Source organism: Cucumis sativus, chromosome 1 (assembly GCF_000004075.3).
Source record: "Cucumis sativus cultivar 9930 chromosome 1, Cucumber_9930_V3, whole genome shotgun sequence".
In the NCBI taxonomy this organism is placed as follows: domain Eukaryota; kingdom Viridiplantae; phylum Streptophyta; class Magnoliopsida; order Cucurbitales; family Cucurbitaceae; genus Cucumis; species Cucumis sativus.
In genome coordinates this window covers 17981704-18001395 of record NC_026655.2, presented here as the reverse complement: position 1 = coordinate 18001395, position 19692 = coordinate 17981704, and the positions used below count along the sequence as shown (strand labels likewise).

General features: G+C 36.4%; 1 protein-coding gene across 1 annotated transcript; it reads left to right on the top strand.

The window, feature by feature from the left end:
• The first annotated feature begins 7630 nt into the window (after positions 1-7630).
• Positions 7631-18916, top strand: LOC101212179 (tudor domain-containing protein 3). Its single transcript, XM_004149814.3, has 6 exons — positions 7631-8004; positions 8190-8357; positions 10608-10854; positions 17465-17635; positions 18133-18395; positions 18483-18916. Exons 1-6 carry the CDS (start codon positions 7759-7761, stop codon positions 18636-18638), a joined length of 1251 nt encoding a protein of 416 aa, XP_004149862.2. The 5' UTR covers positions 7631-7758; the 3' UTR covers positions 18639-18916.
• The last annotated feature ends 776 nt before the right edge of the window (positions 18917-19692 follow it).

Genomic DNA, 19692 nt, shown 5'->3' with positions numbered 1-19692 from the left:
AAAGTCAAATCCTTGTTTGGACCTCGTTTGATCATAATGGGTATTCCCTCTCTTTCCCTCTATAACCTTCGTAACTCTCTCTCAACCTTTTATATTCCTGTTGTAATCCTCTCGATTTTCCCTTCAACCTTTCATATTCTGTCAGATTTCCTTTTCCATTATGATGTAATCTTTGTCCTTTTCCATTTCATTTTCATTTTCTCTTCCTAAAATATACAATTGAATGAGTTTTTCTATTTTTCTCTTCAAATCTACATCCATATTGTTATTTTCCCATAAATGTTCATCATTTCGTTTATGTCCCTGTTTTCTTTTCCCCTTCATTGAAACCAAACTTCTCTTTCGTTGATGGATGCATTTGCTTGTTGCCTCTGAAACGAAAAAAGTTTCGTCCCTGTGGTTTCGCTGATGGGTTGCCGCTCACGTGCGTTGCCTCTGAAACCAAATCCATCCTCTCTATGTTTCGATTAAGGTCTTTATTCTAACACATAAGTGTCAGATTTCCCCTTGTTGTTTCGACGGTGCCTTGTCGCTCTGATATTGACATTGTCACTTGTTCGTTTCCACCCAACAGTGCTTCAAGTGACAGATGCTACACCCAAGTACCATGCGTTGAACAAAAGAGTCTGGTAGGACCATCGGCGGAGCATGGTAGGGGTGACCGCTTCTTTGAAAAGGTATGTGTAGCCAATGATGAACACAAAAATAATTTGTACCTATTCTCTTTTCTTCTTGAAAATTTGCATTAATTTTTGTAGCATTGGTGCTTCCATTTTTCACATTTGCAGTAATCTTCTCATCCTTGCTTCTTTTTATTTTGTTTTCATATAATTTATCTCGTTTTATAAGATCATATATTTTTTTCTCGATTTATAAGTTCTTTAAATACTCGTTCCATACTTATTTTGTTCGTTCTAATTTATAGCATTTGGTTTCGCCCACCCCCGTCCCTCCACTAAATATTGATGGATGTTATCTTCATGTATGTCTTCAGATTGGTTTGTTTGATACCTTGTTCGTATCTTACTTCCATCTATACAATTTGAAAGGAAAAGAAAAAATGTTTCTGTGTTCACCTCTTCAATTTTTAATGGATTTTTGCTTCTGAACTATGTTTTCTATTTTTTCTTTTTATGTTTGTTCTGATTCATTATTTTTTGTAATAGCCTCTGTTTGTTTTGATTCATTATTTTTCCACATACTCCCATTTGTTTGTTCTGATTTCTTATGTTTCCACGTACCTCTCTACTTAGGTCCATAGTTTGATGTTCATTGTGTACTTGTGCAGAGTCTTTTGTTGCATACCTAATTGCCTTTATTTTGTATTAGGTCTTCAACCATCATGTTTGACTATCACTTTCATTTGTCACAAAAATGAGGACGTAACATCCAGGTAACAATTATTGATAGTCGCATATAATTGCTTAAGAGAACGTTCCACGCTCTAGCAAAGATGCGTGGCCCGTCCCGTAGCGACTTTGGGTGGAATGATGAACTAAAGTGCATCATTACGAGGAAGGATGTGTTAGACGATTGGGTGAAGGTACGATCTTATTTATATCATCTGTTATTGTAGTATAAGCAACAATAATACTAATAATGTTTTTTGTATTTTGTACTTGAACAAAGTCATCCGGCCGCAAAGGACCTCTTACATAGATAGTTTCCCCACTATGAAGAGCTTTCCTATGTCTTTGGCATAGGTCATGCAACGGGCATGCGTGTGGAGACCTTTGTCAATGTCGGTTCGAATGTGCCTAGAGGTTGTGAGGAATTTTCTGTTGACGATGTCAACGATATAGGGTTCCATACAATGTACAGTTAGGGACTAGACATGTCACCTGGCAAAGTAATGAACACATGAATCGCTCGCGGAAGTGACATAGAAATGTTTCTAGTGGGTCTAATCGGAAACTTGGAGGAGAGTCTGTAGAAACTGGAGACGTAGTTCACAACACAATTCAGTACGGGAATGAACAACTAAACCGCATTGCGGACTGGTCAGTTGCAAGATGCGAGCACAACACGACAAGAGGTCATTTGCTAGTTACATGCCATATGAAATTATCCCTTAATATACCTGAAGAAATGAAATTCTCATTTTGCAGTGTCATTCTCAAAGAAAACCCTTGACTTTGTTTGCTTTATCTTTCATTATCTTATATGTATGTTTTTTTTAATCTGCGTACTGTATGTTTTTTCGTATTTTTATCAATGTAATGTGATTTCACTATTATGTTAACGACCATACGTATTGAATTTGTTTTTTCTAATTTCATTCAGCGCATCACTTTTATTTCAATACTCTAACTAATTTAGGCGTTACTTGTGCACGGTTGGAAAAAAAAAAATTAAAGGCCCTTCACGCTAAGCTCTTTATAAAACAAAATTTTCACTAATCTCAGACCTATAACAAAAAATTGCAAATTGTGTTGAAAAAAATTATATGATGTATTATAATTACATATATTAATTTTGTTTATTTTAACAAAATAATATGATTTATTATAAATAATAAATACGTATTTTAATATTCTTTATTTTATAAAAACAAATTATAAAAAATATATAATCCTCCCCCAAATGCATATTATCATAATAGTACAATCATAACTCTTCCCCCAAACAAATATTATCATAATACTGCAACAAGAATCCTTCTCTCAAATAGATACTAACATAATACTACCATTCATATTCCTTCCTCCAAACACATATTACCATAACACTACTAATAATAACCCTAACTACAAACACATATTATCATAACACTAAGATTATTATAATCATAGGATTATCATAATTCTTTTCCCCCATAAATCTTTCCCTCCCCCAAACACACCCAACATGCTTTCTTCTTCTCTTTTCTTTGTTTTACGATTTACAATTTTTTTTCTTTTTTTTCTTTCTTCTTCTTCTACTTCATCCTTTCTTTGAATTTTTTTTCACTCCTTTCATTTTTATACTCCTTTTTCTTTTTCTTTTTAATTTCTAATTTTTTTTCTTGTATTTCTTTAAGTATCAAACATTTAGTGATAAGATACATAACATAAATAAAACGTAGAGCATCAACTAATGAGCATTGAACATCGAGTAGCTAGTATCTAGTATTGAGTATATAACATAGACCATAGAGCATCAAGTAGTGTTTCTTAGTTGCAATTGTGCAAATGGTTCTAAAAAATGAATGAGTAAATTTACATAAACTTATCAAACATATATTAAATATCATACTAAATATAGCTATGAAATAAAATTGCCAAATTCTCATGTCATATACAAAAAAAACTTCGAAACATTGTTGAGCCTTAAACCATAGGAAAACCAAATTCATAATACAAATCAACCCAAGAAAAACATTAAAATGGTAGAATGTTACCAGCCAAAATATTTTCACTACATATGAAATTTGAAACAAATCTTATATTTATGAATCTGATCGACAAAAGTTGATTACAAGTAATAGTAATACTTTCAATTTCATGAAATTAATAACCAAATTATGTGACAATTCATGACGTAAGTCACGCATAACTCTATCACAATAGCACCTCATTACTATAACATAAATTTGTCAAATACTATACGGAATATTATAGTATATGCTCATCAAATATACATATGGAATATCATTCTCAAACATATCAAAGAAATAAACTAGCTATTAATGATAGAACTAAGTCATGCACAGCGGAAAAAGAATCGAATTTCTACCATAATTGCCACAATTAACATGTAACCATAAACTAATCAAATTAGGGTTTTAAGAAGTATTACCTTTGAAGCTTACAAAAGGTTTGATGTCTTCTTACCAATTCTTCCCGAGACCACCACTAGTACTCAACTGTTATCCTCTAGACAAAGAACCGGGTTGTGGGACCCAATTTTGGTGTAGAAAGTAATGGAGATAAAATGAGATTGGAAGCTTTCTTTTTTCTTTTGTTGAGATTATGAAAATGATAAAAGAGGCAAAAGTCCTTCAACATTTGAAAACATCTCTATTTATAGCCTAATTACATGCAAAAATGCATGCAATTCATTTGCCAAATCTCAACACCTAATTTTCCACTAACAATTAGTGGAACTTAGTGGGCTAGGTGTCTATATCTCATATAGCCACATATCCCACTAAGAGTTAGTGGGATTATCCAACAAAATGTTGGATTTTCCCACTAACTTAGTCCAAGGGTAAAATGGTCATTAAATTTTTCTAGTCAAAAGTCAAACTTTGACTTTTCTAAGTCAAAAGTCAATATTTTGACATTTTACCATTTTGTCCGTCTTGACTAATTCCAACCTCCTGAGCATGAATCCGCATTCATTTTTCCAAAATTCAAATCACATTTGAATATAAGGCCGGTCAAAGTTTGACTTTTCAAAGTCAAAAGTCAACATTTTGACTTTTTACTATTTTTGACCAATTCCGAGCTTCTTAGTATGAATCCGCATTCATACTTATAGTATGTAAAACATAAAGCTCTATTTCTAATTAGAAGACCGACGATTATATCACTGTATATGTCGGTTTTCCTTTCTTCTCCCAATTCGAACAATTCGACTTATTTCATCACACTGTTCTAAGTTTAATCCATATGAGCTAGCAGAGGAACCTAATGGACCTATAGATCATGGGCTCCAACGATTCAAGATTAACTAGCTAAACTCTTTTAAACCGAGTTAATCAACATTCGTTAACTAACGGGTCATTCCACTAAAGTCCCGTAGTTGCACTCACCTCACTATAGATATATTTGTGTCCATTTGATAAAACCATAATCAGTAAGTTAATCCTTCACAGGTTGCTCGTAACCTTGGCTGGGTCAAAATACCGTTTTACCCCCAAGATTACATCTTGCTCCTTAAGTCCCACTAATCCACTATTGAACAATTGGTTTAAGGTTCAACCTATAAACTTAATCCCTCTCGGGCCAATGAGAGGGTGGGGCCCCTTGTTCAAGACTTGGATTCAGTGCTTAAGAGAGCAACCTATCTACTAACCCTAAAGCGGGTAGGAGTGAATTCCATCTTGTACCCTATGTTCCCAGCTATCCACCCGATCTTACCCCTGAAATGGGAGGCTTATTGGGCCAACGCTGATGAGCTGCCCTCACCTATGCAGATCTAAGGATAATCTCGTGTGAACAGGAGTTCATAGTTAACTCAGGATTAAGACTAAGTTACCTAGGTCATCAATAATTGAGATAGTCAGTTTTAAACAGTAAACGGTGTTATAACGTAAAAATGACTAATTCATGGTTCAGTCTTATGTAAACATTTTACATAGGATGCCCCCACTTTCATGTCTCTACATGAACGATTAGGATCACATCGTTTGTACTACAAAGTGGGCCGCATCCATAGTCTCTCAAAATAAGGCGCCCAACCTTTATTTCATATACTATAGACTATTTAGGCTATATACTCGAACTTGATCCACGTTTATGTTTACACATAAAGTTCAAGTTTATTCAAAAAATAGCCTTGGAACTTGATTTATTGAATTTAAGATTATAATATTTAATTTCTCAATAACAACTTTATTGAATAGAATATGATTTACAAACTACGAGTTTTAGGACAAAAAATTCCAACAATTAATTCTTATGCCATATGTAGAAATTAAATTTCTGGAATAAACCACCAATCAAATTATGATTGTCTACATTTCAACTATTTACGTAGTAAAGCCACCAAAACCAAATACATTTCGTCATAAATCATAAATCATGTAAATTGGTAAAATTTAGACTCTGTCACAAACATAAATGACAATCAACATAGATTAGTCCATCAATTTACTAAATTGAATTTTCTTTCCAAATCTCTTGACACATCCCCACTACTGCTAGATAAAACAATTCTCCAATACAATAAATATTCTTTATATGTGATAGAGAAAAGATGAAATCGAAATGTTTATAGTCCAAATGTATTCTAGTTCACTCATCTGTCTATTTTTATATACAATTCACACTCTACCTATTCTAGTTAGGTTGATCTTAACACACTATAAAACCCTTTTAGCTCATTTCTTCTATATCACGTCCATAAAACTTGTCACATAAGAAAATTATTTGCATAAAACCAAACTTTCAACACTAAATGCCATTAAAATTTAAAATCAAGACAGAACCACAGATATGGCAACGTTAATAGTAGAAAGTCAACAAAATTCTTAAAGCTTATCTAAACTGAGCCACACCCACGCATCCCCAGCTTGAGAAGGGATTACCAAAAGTATATGAAATTTGAATTTGAATTAAAAATTTAAATTGGGATTTGTAAGACTTACAGCTCTGACAATGGAATCTGATAGAAATCTCCATTATCGAGAGGGGATTGTTTTGACCCGCCAAATGGATGGCTCCTCCACGTGGCCTCTCTTCCTCTCTTCAGAAGATGAAGCTGGTTTTCTACGCTTCCTTTCCTCTTTGGATTTTCTTTCGCTTCTGCCCATTCCAAAATTGAACGAAGATCGTAAAATTTGGTGATTCAAGCTTCGATGACCTATTTGGTTAGTCGGTGACCGCCGTAACAGTCTGATTAACATAGGGGTTTTTGCTTTTCGTACATGGAATGAAATTTCGAAAGGGGTTTTCTTTGAGAAGCTAAATTTTCCACTTATCAACATTTCATAGTTTTGCTTCTAGATAGTTGGAAAAAACAAATGTTGATCATAGTTGTGTCCTGTAGAAACACGGCCCTAAAAGCAAAATTTGGCCCGACCTCGGTAGTAAATGGCTTATGTCGATTATTTCCCAAGGTTAACGCAAATTTCTCAACTCATGCGTGCACTAACTTGAGTTAAGAATGAAATCAAAAGGAAAAAAATAATTGCTGAGAGAATAAGAGGAAAGAATAGGATTTTTCAAGAAGAATAAATGAACGCCCTAAAAAAAATGTTCTTTACCTAATATATATATAGAATAATTATTAAAATTATAAAATAAAAATAAATAATAATAATTATCAGTTTCCAATTGAAATATCAATTAGAAAACAGTACAATAGTCATTTCCAATAGTTTTCAAGAACGAATTAGTAAATTTAGAAAGGACTAATGCAAGTAGAAGACCACCCTCCGTTTACTTTTAAAAACTGTGTCATTTTTCATTTTACTTCTGTCGATTGCTATATGTGATCACAAAAAAAAAAAAAAAAAAGGGAAAAAGAAAGAAAAAAAAAGAGCAACAAGAGAAAAGAACAAATGAAACTTCATGTGCCCACGAGGTCGTGTGTGCAATTTTAGAACTTGGACCAAATTTCTTAACAAAAGGGTGCATCGGTACAAATTTAGCAAACAAGATTTCGAATTCTATCTTTGAAAATTTATTGAAAAATTTTTAGAAATAGCAGTTTTTTCGTTTTACATTTTAAAAGTAGTACACTTTAGAAAAATTAGTAATTTTGTTTATGTTGATCAATGTTCGCCGAGATCAACCACAAACATTTCCCTAAAATATTAAGAATTTTCAACTTATCCATCCGTTTTGGTTTTAGGCGTGCAACAGAAAATTAGATGAGATTCCACTCTTTTTCAAATTTTCTCCAATATTTTTTTAACTTAAAAAATATATATATCGACAGGTTTTACGAGTTTAAAAAAGATGGGGTACCCTCTAAAAACGAAAATAAAGATTAATAGTTGCCAATTTGCCAAATTCATTCCAAACACTCTAATTGTAATTGATTACAAGTTCGTTCTGATTTGAAACCATTTCAAATCCAAGGGTTCCAAACTTCATTCCAGCTGACCCCATGGCGGATGCTTCCGTCGCTGTTCTTGAAACATTACGACTTAGGGGATGGAACTTCTCCGACTCAGACGAAGTTAAGGCCGTAATCACGATCGCTACCGCCTTGGCCGATGATCCTAGTTCGGTCCTTGATTCTGTGGAGTCGGAGCTCATAAACATCGACCTCAGGTTCATTGGAGGCAAGTCCTTGCCTGAACCTGCTCTTTTTCGCAAGTCTTCTCGTATTCTCGGCCCTATAGTTCTCCAGGTGAATTGGACTCTCTTATATCTTTTGTTTTTCTTGATTTTATGTTCGTTCTTCTTTATTTCACATTCTTGCGTTTCTTTCGCTGACTAGAAACTCAGGGTAGCTCTGTTTTGTCTTATTCTCTTTCTGAAGAACATTATTTTCACCAATGATTTATTAGTAGATGATTTCAGCTGTTTTAGCAGATATCATCTGTAAAAGACATATCGCGAAGCAGCCTAGATGGTATCTTGAAGGCGTCTAATGGTCGGCGTCTCCTTCGGTTCGGTCTCACTGATGGACACTCTGAGATTACTGCTATAGAGTACTCTCATATACCATCTATTCCTGATGACATTCCTCCTGGCACCAAGGTACTCCGGATAATTTCTCCTTGCTTGTTTTTTTAACTACTCTATTTTGAACCGTTTAAGTTCTTGGCTTTTTTTTCCTCCTTAACTGTCGAGTTTCTTGACTATATCTTTCTTTAAAGTTAAGTTGTGAATATGTATGTGGCTACCCTATGATATGTGAGTCCTTTGGGCATATGGCATCAAGTTGCTTCACGTGGTTCCGACTGATAGCATTTTTTTACCACTTATCAGCAACCACAAAGACCCCGTTACTTTTGGGATGCAGCGATTGAAAACATGTAAAATTGGGTCAACTATGCTATTGAGCTCTTTTTTATGGGAAATGTACATCTAATGTTATTGGATAGAAAAACTTTTCCTAACTGGAACGTCCAAGGCAGCTAGCTAGTAAGTTAGTAACTGTAAAAGGATAATTGATGGCTGCAGGCTGCAGCATTTCTTTGTTTCCTCTTTTCCTTAATGAACATGTTTGATGTGGGATTGCATCCTCATTGACTGAACATCCGACTTCTTATGGGATTTGGTCGCTGGGTGCAGGAATCTGAAACACGGTAGATCCCTTAATAGGTGGGAGGAGGTAGAATACCTGATTTTAATCCAAGGAAAAGTCAACCTAACATGGTTGGGTATTGATGCAAAGAAGAATTTCACGATGTGGAAGAATAGGCAATGCCAGGCGAACTTATGATGTTGAAGAATTTAAAGTCCAAAATGGCAAGATCAACTGTTATGCAGCTTGTTTTGTCTAATATCCTTACTATTTCTCATCCTTGTTCTAATTCCTGAAAATGCAGCTAACATGGTGGAAAAGAAATTAGGAAATTCCATTGATGAGACTTTAATTAATGCAATTTTAATCAAATAATCAGTTGGAAGTTGAAATAGGCTTCTCTTCCATTGAAATAGGAGGATTGGAGATGGGAAATGTCAAATAGAGAAGCGCTCAATCTTCATTGCCCAATGCTGCTAGAAGAATTTTACATTAGGAGGATGCTTGGTGGTTTAAAATGGTTGGACAATAGTATAATTTAGAAAAGAATGGGTAGTGGTTGAAGGCAAGGTGGAAAGGAAGACGAAAAAAAATCCTAGCGTCTGTAATTGCATCAGTATGGTGGCACAATAGTAATGACTGTCAAGAGATGTGCTGTTTCTTTTATGGAGGAGGGGCCTATGCATTCCTAAGATTTGTTTTTGATGGTTCCATCTTATTATTTTCACAATAGAAAATGTTATTGATTCAAAATCAGAGCTGGATCCTTGCCTCTAGCAGAGATTTAAGAAGAGCAAAGTGACGTACCTTTGTCCTCTTGCTCAGCATGTTTACTTGATACATATTTTGGATGCTAAATGTTGGTGGTTAGGTAGTTTTAAGTTCTTTGCATGAAAATCCTTTTTTAACCACCATTCTAGCATATAAAGAAATCCACCTTTCTAAGTATTGAGTATTGCATCAATGTCTTTCTTGGGCTGCAACTTTCTGAAGACTAAATACAACTGTTGAGATTCAAAAGGTGTTTCCACTTCCTAACTGGACCTTTTCTTCTAATTGATATCTTTGCAACAGTTAGATGAAGGTCTGGATCATATTCTTCGTCCATGGTTTTGCTAACTCCTGCTAGAATAAGCCTTTAATTCTGCCGGTGTCTCCTTCTAACCTTAGAAACTATAATTCAACTGCTATGCATTAGACATTTAAAATTCTTTAATCTAGTGCCATCAAGTATCAAAACCATCCTATAGGGATTGTGAAAAATGAAAACCTTTGAGTCGTATATTATATGGCTCAATAGTGGGAAGAGATGTGGGAGTTTGCTAATTGCTAGTTGGTTTTTCCAATCATGTTTTACAAAGAAAAACCCAAATAGGTATCCTTTCTGCAACTGCTGTTGTTCTTGTACGACAGTTTGACAGATGGAGAAGCAGAATTCACTTGTTCTTGGACTGCCCATTTTCTCTTAGAGGAGTCGGGCCTATTGGTGTTTCTTTGCTAGCAATAGTTCAAGAAGCAAGCCAAGATTCTCTAATTGATCCATTTAATTGATCCACTTATGAAAGTTGGTTTTAATTGATACAATACTCAGGTTTTTATTGATATGACCTCTTTCTCCCTTTTCTAGTAAAAGTGTTTAAGAGCTAAGCTTACTGAAGTTCACAAAATTTTTGCTCGTTTCTGTTTTTTATATGACTCCATGATATGAAAAAGGACCATTTTATTAAAATGTCTTTTAACATGCTGCTTTCTGGTTGCAGATTCGTTTGGAAAATAAAGCTCCAGTGCATAGTGGAATAGCATGTTTAGGTTCAAAAGGGTTATCGGTGCTTGGAGGTGTAGTTCCAACACTTTATGAAGAATGGAAAATGAACCAAAAATATTCTGGTTTATCCCGTGAATCCATGAGATTATCACAAGGAGGAGATGTTGATGGTCCACCACCATTTGAGAAGTTGCAAGTTGGAGCACCTTCACAAAAACTTGGTCAGAAAGGAAAATCTTCATGTCAGTATTTTAGTTTAAGCGCCTATATTCTTGTACTGCTTTTATTTCTGTTGTATTGCTTATTGCGACTGTTGCTTAAATTATTGCCTTTGCTTTCTTCATTAAAAATTTATCATCTAGAGTGGCAAGTTTTGGGACTTGGGTCCCTTGCGATCCTTGATGCATATTAGGTATTACATCTTTCCACGTTAGATTTTACAGCACCAGATGGGTGAAAGGTGTCAATCTTTATTAAGAAAAAATCAGTTCATACAAGCATAAACCCTAGAGTTCGATCTCAGATGATCAACTCGATGTAAGAAGAATATGGGTTAATTGGGTAATTAGTTAATATTCTAATTTACTTTTACCCCCACTTGTAATAAAACTCTATTAATAGGAGTACCCAATACAAGTGGAGGTAAAAAGAAAGTTAACTAATTACTTAATTAACCCCTATTCTTCTTACATCAAATTCTCCCCTAACCACTCCCTCTCCAGATGGTTTCCCTTTCCCCAAACTTAACTAACTGCCCTCCCTTTTTACTGAAGCTTATGTTGTGTACCCCTCCCTTCTCTCATTCCATGTGGTCCCTTTCAAAGACAACTCCTTTTCCCATTCTACTCTTATTCTTGCTTTGATATTGATACACAATTGGAGGCCTAACATGCCGGTAAGTCTTTCCATCTAATCAGTGCCTCCCAGCCACCTGTTGTTGGATTCCTATGGCGACCAAATTCCTCTTATGGTTCATTCACCCATTCAAACTTCTTCGAAGATGTAGATACTACTGGTTGCACCACTTTCTGCTCTCCTAAAGCCTTCTTCAACTGAGAAACATGAAACACAGAGTGAATTGAAGCATCCTTGGCAATGCCAATTGATAAGCTAACTTACCCAATTGAGCTTCAATACGGTAAGACCCAAAATACTTGGGAGACAACTTCTAATTCCTCCGTGCTATCACCGAAGACTGCCTTTAAGATCGAACTTCAAATAAACCCAATCACCTTCTGCAAATTCAACTTCCCTTCTCTTTTGATCAACAAACTTCTTCATCTTCTCTTGAGCTGCATGCAAATGTTCTTTCAAAATACCCAAAATTAAGCCCCTTTCTTGCAACTGCTGATCGAAAGTTGAATTAGATGCAGCTTGATCACCATAAGCAATTAGTTATGGTGGAAGACAATGATGAGATACCAGTTGTTCTTACTTCCAGTAGACGAAAATCAAAGACTACTGATATTACTAAGATGAAATTATCGAAAATAACTACAGGACAATATCACCGAATTGGTTTATAGCCGATTCGATGGACACCCTTCCCTCTCATGCTATCCTCTCTTTCAAGAATATACAGCAAAAAGAAAAGCTCCCCGTTCCCTCTTTCACTCCCTTATTTATATTCACTCCCCACCTACAGTGGTCCCCCCTATTTCATGTGTTGTTCCACTCATTGTGGTCCCCCCTATTTCATGTGTCGTTCCACTCATTGTGGTCCCCACATGCGGTTACATAACTAACTCCTTCTCCTGCTTCTCTTTCCTATTCTTTCTCCTACTGTATTGATGTATGATGGGTGGTGGTGTTCTTCCATAGATAGCTTGGAACGGTGACACGCCTAACGATCTTTGGAATGTAGTATTATACCAGTATTCAGCCCAAGACAACCATTTCAGCCAATCTTTCTGTTTTTCCCCACAGAAGCACCTTAAATAAATTTCTACAGATCTGTTGACAACCTCTGTCTGTCCATTTGTCTGGGGTGGTATGCTGTGCTTCGGTTCAACTTCGTACCAGCTAAACGAAACAGTTCTTTCCAAAAATGACTCAGAAAGATTTTGTCTCGGTCAGAGACAATTGACTGTGGAAAACCATGCAGTCTTACAATCTCCTTAACGAACAATTCAGCTACCATCTTAGCGTCAAAAGGATGTTTAAGGCCAAGGAAATGAGCATATTTACTGAAGTGGTCCACCAGTACGAATATTACTTCAAACCCCATTGATTTAGGCAGTCCTTCAATAAAATCCATGGATATATCCTCCCATACTCTATTTGGTACCTCTAGAGGTGTCAATAATCCTGCCGGAGACAATGCTAAAGTCTTATTCCGTTGGCACGTAATACATTCTTCGCAATATTTTTTGACTTCAGCTTTCATCCCTACCCAAAACAACTCTCCTGTCAGCCTCTTATACGTTCTTAAGAACCCGGAATGACCTCCTAGGACCGAGTCATGATTTGTGTGCATAATGGCAGGTATCAATGAAGAGTTCTTCGCAATCACTAATCTCCCTTTGTATCTCAGTATTCCTTGTTGCAGAGTGTAATTCTTTACCTCCTCCTCCCTTTGAATCCTGTTGATTATATCTTTCAAGTAGTCATCCTTGTCAACCTCCTCTCCGATTACCTTTATGTCTACCAAGGTGGGGACTGTTAGTTGGTTAAGATGGACAGTTGGTGGTACTCGTGAAAGGGCATCTGCTGCCTTGTTTTCCAAGCCTGGTTTATACACCACCTCAAATGAATAAACCAACAATTTTGCAATCCACTTCTGATATTGCGGTTGTATGACTCTCTGTTCCAGCAGGAACTTAAGTGATCGCTGATCTGTCTTAACTATGAAGGTTCTTCCCAACAAATAAGGTCGCCAACGTTGGACTGCCAGTACTACTGCCATTAACTCCCTCTCGTATACTGGTTTGGCTCGGTCTCTCAAGGCTAGTGTATGGCTATAAAAAGCAATTGGTCTCTTGTTCTGCATTAGCACTGCCCCTACCCCATAGCCTGACGCATCTGTCTCTACTTCGAATGGTGCGTTAAAATCTGGAAGAGCTAGTATAGGCAGGGTCGTCATTGCTCGTTGAAGCTTTTCAAACGCTTCTTGTGCTCTCGCATTCCATTTAAATGATCCCAACTTTAGTAGTTGAGTTAGAGGTGCCGCTATGGACCCATAGTGCTGTACAAAACGGCGGTAGTAACCAGTCAACCCCAGAAACCCTCTAACTTCCCGGACATTTGTTGGAGTTGGCCACTATTTGATTGCTCTGATTTTTTCAGGGTCGACTTCTACTCCTTTTCCTGACAATATGTGTCCTAAATACTCCACCTTTGAGTACGCAAAACTGCATTTCTTTCGATTAGCAAACAATTTATGCCTCCTCAATACTTCCAGAACTAGCTCAATGTACTGGCAATGTTCCTCTAAGTTTCTACTATAAACCAGTATATTGTCAAAGAATACCAAGACGAACTTCCTCAAATACGATCTAAAAATCGAGTTCATTAGTGATTGGAACGTTGCTGGTGCGTTTGTGAGTCCAAACGGCATTACCAAAAACTCATAATGTCCTTCGTGAGTTCTAAAGGTCGTCTTCTCTATATCTTGACTACACATTCTAAGTTGATGATATCCTGCTTTCAAGTCAATTTTAGAGAATAGATTTGCACCATTTAGCTCGTCAAACAGCTCTTCCACAACTGGGATAGGAAACTTATATGGAATAGTTATGTTGTTGAGTGCCCTGTAGTCCACGCAGAATCGCCAACTTCCGTCCTTCTTTTTGACCAATAGTACGGGGCTTGAGTATGGGCTTGTGCTGGGGCGGATAATTCCTGAAGTTAGCATTTCGTCCACCAGTTTTTCCATTTCTTCCTTCTGCTGAAACGCATACCGATGGGGCCGGACATTCACCGGTTCTGCCCCTCCCTTTATATGTATATGATGTTCGATATCCCTTCTTGGAGGCAATTCTTTGGGCCAATCGAAAACATCATTATACTGATTCAGGGCTGTCAGTATGCTCTCAGGTACGTTATTGCTCTCTTCTGGTTCTATCTTGGCTATGTGGGCTTCCAGGGTTTTGCACTCAATCAAGTATCCCATCTCTAACTCTGTCCACGATTTAGTTAATCTTCAAGCTCACTTGAGTTTTGGTTAAGCTTGGATCCCCTTTTATCACTATTTTTTTGTTGTCATGGAAGAATGACATGGTTAAGTTCTTCCAGTCCATCTCAGTCACTCCCAATGAGTGTAACCATTGCATCCCAAGTATCACGTCTACCCCTTCCAGTTCCAGCGGTAGGAAGTTTTCAAGGACTGTCCACCCATTGAGATCCAAATTTACTTTTTCACACTCGCTTGCCTTTGATGGCTGTTCCTGACCCCAGTATTACCCCATAGTTAGAAGTCTCCTTTGTGGGTAATTTCAGTGTCATCACTAGCCTGTCGGATATGAAATTGTGGGTGGCTCCGCAATCCACTAACACGACAGCCTCCTTGCTTTGAACTGTTCCCCTTATCTTCATGGTACACGGATTCGTCAATCCCACTACCGAGTTAATACGTAACTCCACTACTTCCCCAAGGTCATTCTGCAACTCAATCGTTTTCAGTTCCTTCAAGTCATACTTGTCTTCTTCAATAATTTCTTCCTCCACGTCGTCCGCTCTTACCACGACCATACGTAACTCGCGTATTTCCTTCACCCTGCATTTGTGCTTGGAGTAATACTTCTCATCGCATTTGAAACAGAGTCCCTTCTCCCTCTTGGCCTGGAATTCTGCGTCGTAAAGCCGTTTGGATGGTCCGTCTTTCTTAATCTCCTTTGCCGGTGATCCCCTCAATGTGATTGTTCGTATCGGAAATACCGTGTTCTCCTTGTTCCCTTGTTCTTTTATAACTGAATTTGTTTTGGCCGTATTATAGGTGTAATTTGGAACTTCCGCTCCAGAATAACTGGGTAAATTTGCTTCTCTCCTCAGGATCTCCCGTTGTTCCACCATTTGTGCATATCTCATCATCTTGGCTAATCCCACGGGATTGTAGAATTCCATCTCCACCTTAATCCATGGTAACAGCCCTCCCATGAACGTCTCTTCCACAATCTTTTTCGGAATGTCCGATAACCGTGCCACCCACTTATCGAATAGATTTCGGTATTCCTCTACACTTGATTCCTGCTGAATACGTAAGAACCGACCATATAGGGAGCCTTCGCGGGACGATCGAAATCGGATCAGTAATCGTTCTTTTAAGTTTAACCAACAGGTAAATTTGTCTCTCTCCTCCTGCGACCGATACCAGTTGAGTGCGGGGCCTTCAAAACTAATTGTAGCGACCGTGAGTTTTTCAGAATCCGTCAGTTTGTGTATTTGGAAGTACCTATCTGCACTGAATAGCCATGAATCTGGGTCATCTCCATTGAATAACGACATTTCAACTTTTTTGAATTTATTTCGATCGTTGTTATCCCCGTCGCCATCACCCTTCTTCTCCATCGTCTCATTTTTAGTTTCTTTACTTGCCGAACTCTCTCCCTCCGCTGATTTTCCCGTCCATGTCTCTTGTGCCGACGAATCGATTCTTTACCGCTCGCTAATACTCGTTCCTTGGCCATCGTCTCCATGAATATCATCACCATCTGGTGTGTTTTCTCCACTTGGGCCTGAAGGTTCTCCATGTTCTGTGAAATCATCGTAAGCTTCTCCTCCATCACCGGAATTTTGTTGAGTTCTTGTTCGTGCGTGTCCCTTCTCTCTTCACTTCTGGTTTGAACCATGTTTTCCCACTTCTTTTCGGATCGACGTGCTCTGATACCAAGTTGATGAGATACCAGTTGTTCTTACTTCCAGTAGACGAAAATCAAAGACTACTGATATTACTAAGATGAAATTATCGAAAATAACTACAGGACAATATCACCGAATTGGTTTATAGCCGATTCGATGGACACCCTTCCCTTTCATGCTATCCTCTCTTTCAAGAATATACAGAAAGAAACTTTCTCCAAAAAGAAAAGCTCCCCGTTCCCTCTTTCACTCCCTTATTTATTATATTCACTCCCCACCTACAGTGGTCCCCTCTATTTCATGTGTCGTTCCACTCATTGTGGTCCCAACATGCGGTTACATAACTAACTCCTTCTCCTGCTTCTCTTTTCTATTCTTTCTCCTACTGTATTGATGTATGATGGGTGGTCTAACAGACAACCATAAACTGCTTGGACTGATACATTTTCAAAGCAGTTTGAATGGGTGGCTGAGCCACAAGAAGTGTTTGGTTATCACAAAAATCCAACATCTGGTGGTTGGGAGAGATTGATTGGTTGGAAAGGTTGACTGGTACATGATGCCACTTGGGGATTATTAATGGCTTTCAGCAGCAGTTTCCTGCATTTCACGTTGAGGACAAGGTGGTTTTGGAGGGGGAAATAACGTTAGGCCTCCAGTTGTATATAAATATCAACAGAGGAATAAGGGTAAATGAATGTAGGGCACCACGGGAAATGAGTGAGTGAGAGAAGTATAAAAGTTCTTGTTAAATGAGAGTAGAGTTAGTTAAAGTTTGGGAAAGGGAAACTATCTTGCGAGAGAGAGGTTAGGGGGTAGAATTATCTGAGATTTTACTCTGGGGTTGAACATTGTACGGTCTATTTTCTTCTTAATAAAGATCGATATCTTTCATATTCGCACTATGAAATTTCAGATCATCTTATGATTGTGTGTGTGTGTGTTTTCTGGTTTGCTTAATGTGTTATGTGTACGGGGATGTCGATAAGTATTCTTTGTTAGTGCACATTTTATTCTTAAGTTCTTTGATTCATATAATGAAGAGAGTAGTTACAGATCAACAGGAATCATCCTCAAAGAGCAATAGGCCTTCTGCTGATTCAGGAAATATTGAAGGTAAATCGACTATACAGCAACAAAGTGCAGACATGAAAGCTACCAATTCTGTTTCCCATTTAGAAAAGGCTGAAGAAAAACCAAGCAGCTCTGAAACAAGACCAAAGGAAGGTAAAATATAATATATTTAGAAAAGGTTCAAATTCTACATACATGGATATTGTTTTAGAAACAGACCTATTAACTGAAATTTATTTAGAGATCCTTCCATCTCATAGTTCTGGTAATTTTGTTTTCAGACTTATAAATAGTACTCTTATTGGACCAATGTGTTTTTGTTGGCACCCTTTGGTAACAATTTCGTTTTTCGTTTTTTAAATTAAGCTCATTTCCTATCCATGGTTTGTATATTTCTAAAGTACAATGGTTGAATTCTTAGTCAAATTACAAAAGCAAAAATAAATTTTTGAAAGCTACTTGTTTTAGTTTTAAAATTTTGGCTTGGTTTTTAAAATAATTAGTAGATGGTAGATAACAAAGGAAGAAAGTTGGAAGTGAAAGTTGTGTTTATAAGCTTAATTTTCAAGAACAAAAATCTAAAAGCAAAATGGTTAGCAAATGGGGTATTAGTAAAACCACAATAATTCATCTTCTTATGTTTCCTCTAGTTGCGGAAGCTGTTCCTGTCCAAAATCAGGCTGCCTCTCAGAAGCTACTTTTCAAAACGAGTCAACGAGGTTGTAGGCCTTTCAACAGTAGAAACCACAGGGGAAAGGGCAGAATGGAAGATCAAGAGGTCTATACTCTAGAAGAGTATGAAAGGAGAAAATCAGGGACAAGTCAATTACCAAAAGAGACATCTTCATATACAAATCAAGATGAAGAACTTGCACGGCAACTTCAAAATAAATTTGATTTGGAAGACTTTCATGTTAGTTTCAATCTGTTTTCCGATGCATATGCTTCTGATGCTATTATTTTCATTAAATGTTTAATATCGGTGCAATAACTTGTTTAGGTACAAGACAGTACAAGCAGAACAAACGCGGAAGATATAAGAATGAGCATGTTCAACTTTGAAAGGGATACGTATACACCACATGGTGGTGGGAGAGGGAGGGGAGGAGGACGAGGGAGAAGAGGAAGAGGACGAGGAAGAGGAAGGCATTATTGAAATGGTTATCTTCATTTTCCATTCAAATGTTTTATCAACAATTATGAATTTTTCATGTTTTATGCTTAGGTTTGGCTCAAACTTATTATGAGCATTTTGTTACCAAGTTCTTTGCTTAGGTTCAGTGAGTTGGTGTATAGCCATACTTTTAATTGAATTACACTGCTTGGACCCCTAACCATGGTTTTATGAACAGCCATTTTTGTTTTTGTAGATACCCAAATGAAAGCTTTTTTGAGTTGAGTGATGAGATCCAACTTTATTTGGAAAATGCAAAATTTTGTGTTGGATCTGACGTTAGTGTGCATTCCTAAGTTATTATTGAAGATTTAGGGCAGGTTTAACACATTTTCAATTGTTTAATTTAGAAATAAGTGATTGGAGTAAAAATTTGAATAAAAGTAAGTTATTTAAAATAATTTTTTCCTCTAGTTTAACCGGTCCTAAAGTATTTAATTTTAAAACAATAATTTGAAGGAAAAAAAACTAAACGAGTTTTTTTTTTTTTTTTTTTGCGTGGATATTTTCCATCTCAACCTCGCAAAAATGAGCAAAGAATTATGGGAAATGGAAATAAAAGTGGAGGCACAGAGAATTTTGTGGAAGACGAACAGTAAAATTGGGGGCAGCAATACTTTTACCCTTTGAAAGATTTGGATTAATGACATCCATTTAATAAAAAATTTCAGATAAAAGGTATTAGTTTAATAAAAAATTTCACAAATGTTCTAATTTAAAAATTATTTTCTTAAATAGAAAAGATAATATTTTAGGGATACCTATAACCTTTATTAATTATTAATTATATAATACGAATATTAATGAGATATTATATTAATAAGATTATTTGAAAAATTAACTTATTTAAAATGATTTGAATTTAATATGAATTTTATATTTTCCTTAAATTTATTTGATTAATTGATATTGGTAATAAATTTATTTGATTAATTTATAATTTTTTTTATTCGTAGGAAACTATTTATATATTCTTTCTAAAATTATATCTTTACCTAATTCTTCTCCCTCTCTGGCAGTCACAATATACCTATTC

Bases quoted from the DNA above. Each gene is read 5' to 3' on its own strand.
- LOC101212179 (XM_004149814.3), top strand. From the start codon at position 7,759: ATGGCGGATGCTTCCGTCGCTGTTCTTGAAACATTACGACTTAGGGGA. The intron at 10,855-17,464 runs GTCAGTATTTTA...GAGTAGTTACAG, and splicing joins TCAGAAAGGAAAATCTTCAT to ATCAACAGGAATCATCCTCA. The intron at 18,396-18,482 runs GTTAGTTTCAAT...TAACTTGTTTAG, and splicing joins TTGATTTGGAAGACTTTCAT to GTACAAGACAGTACAAGCAG.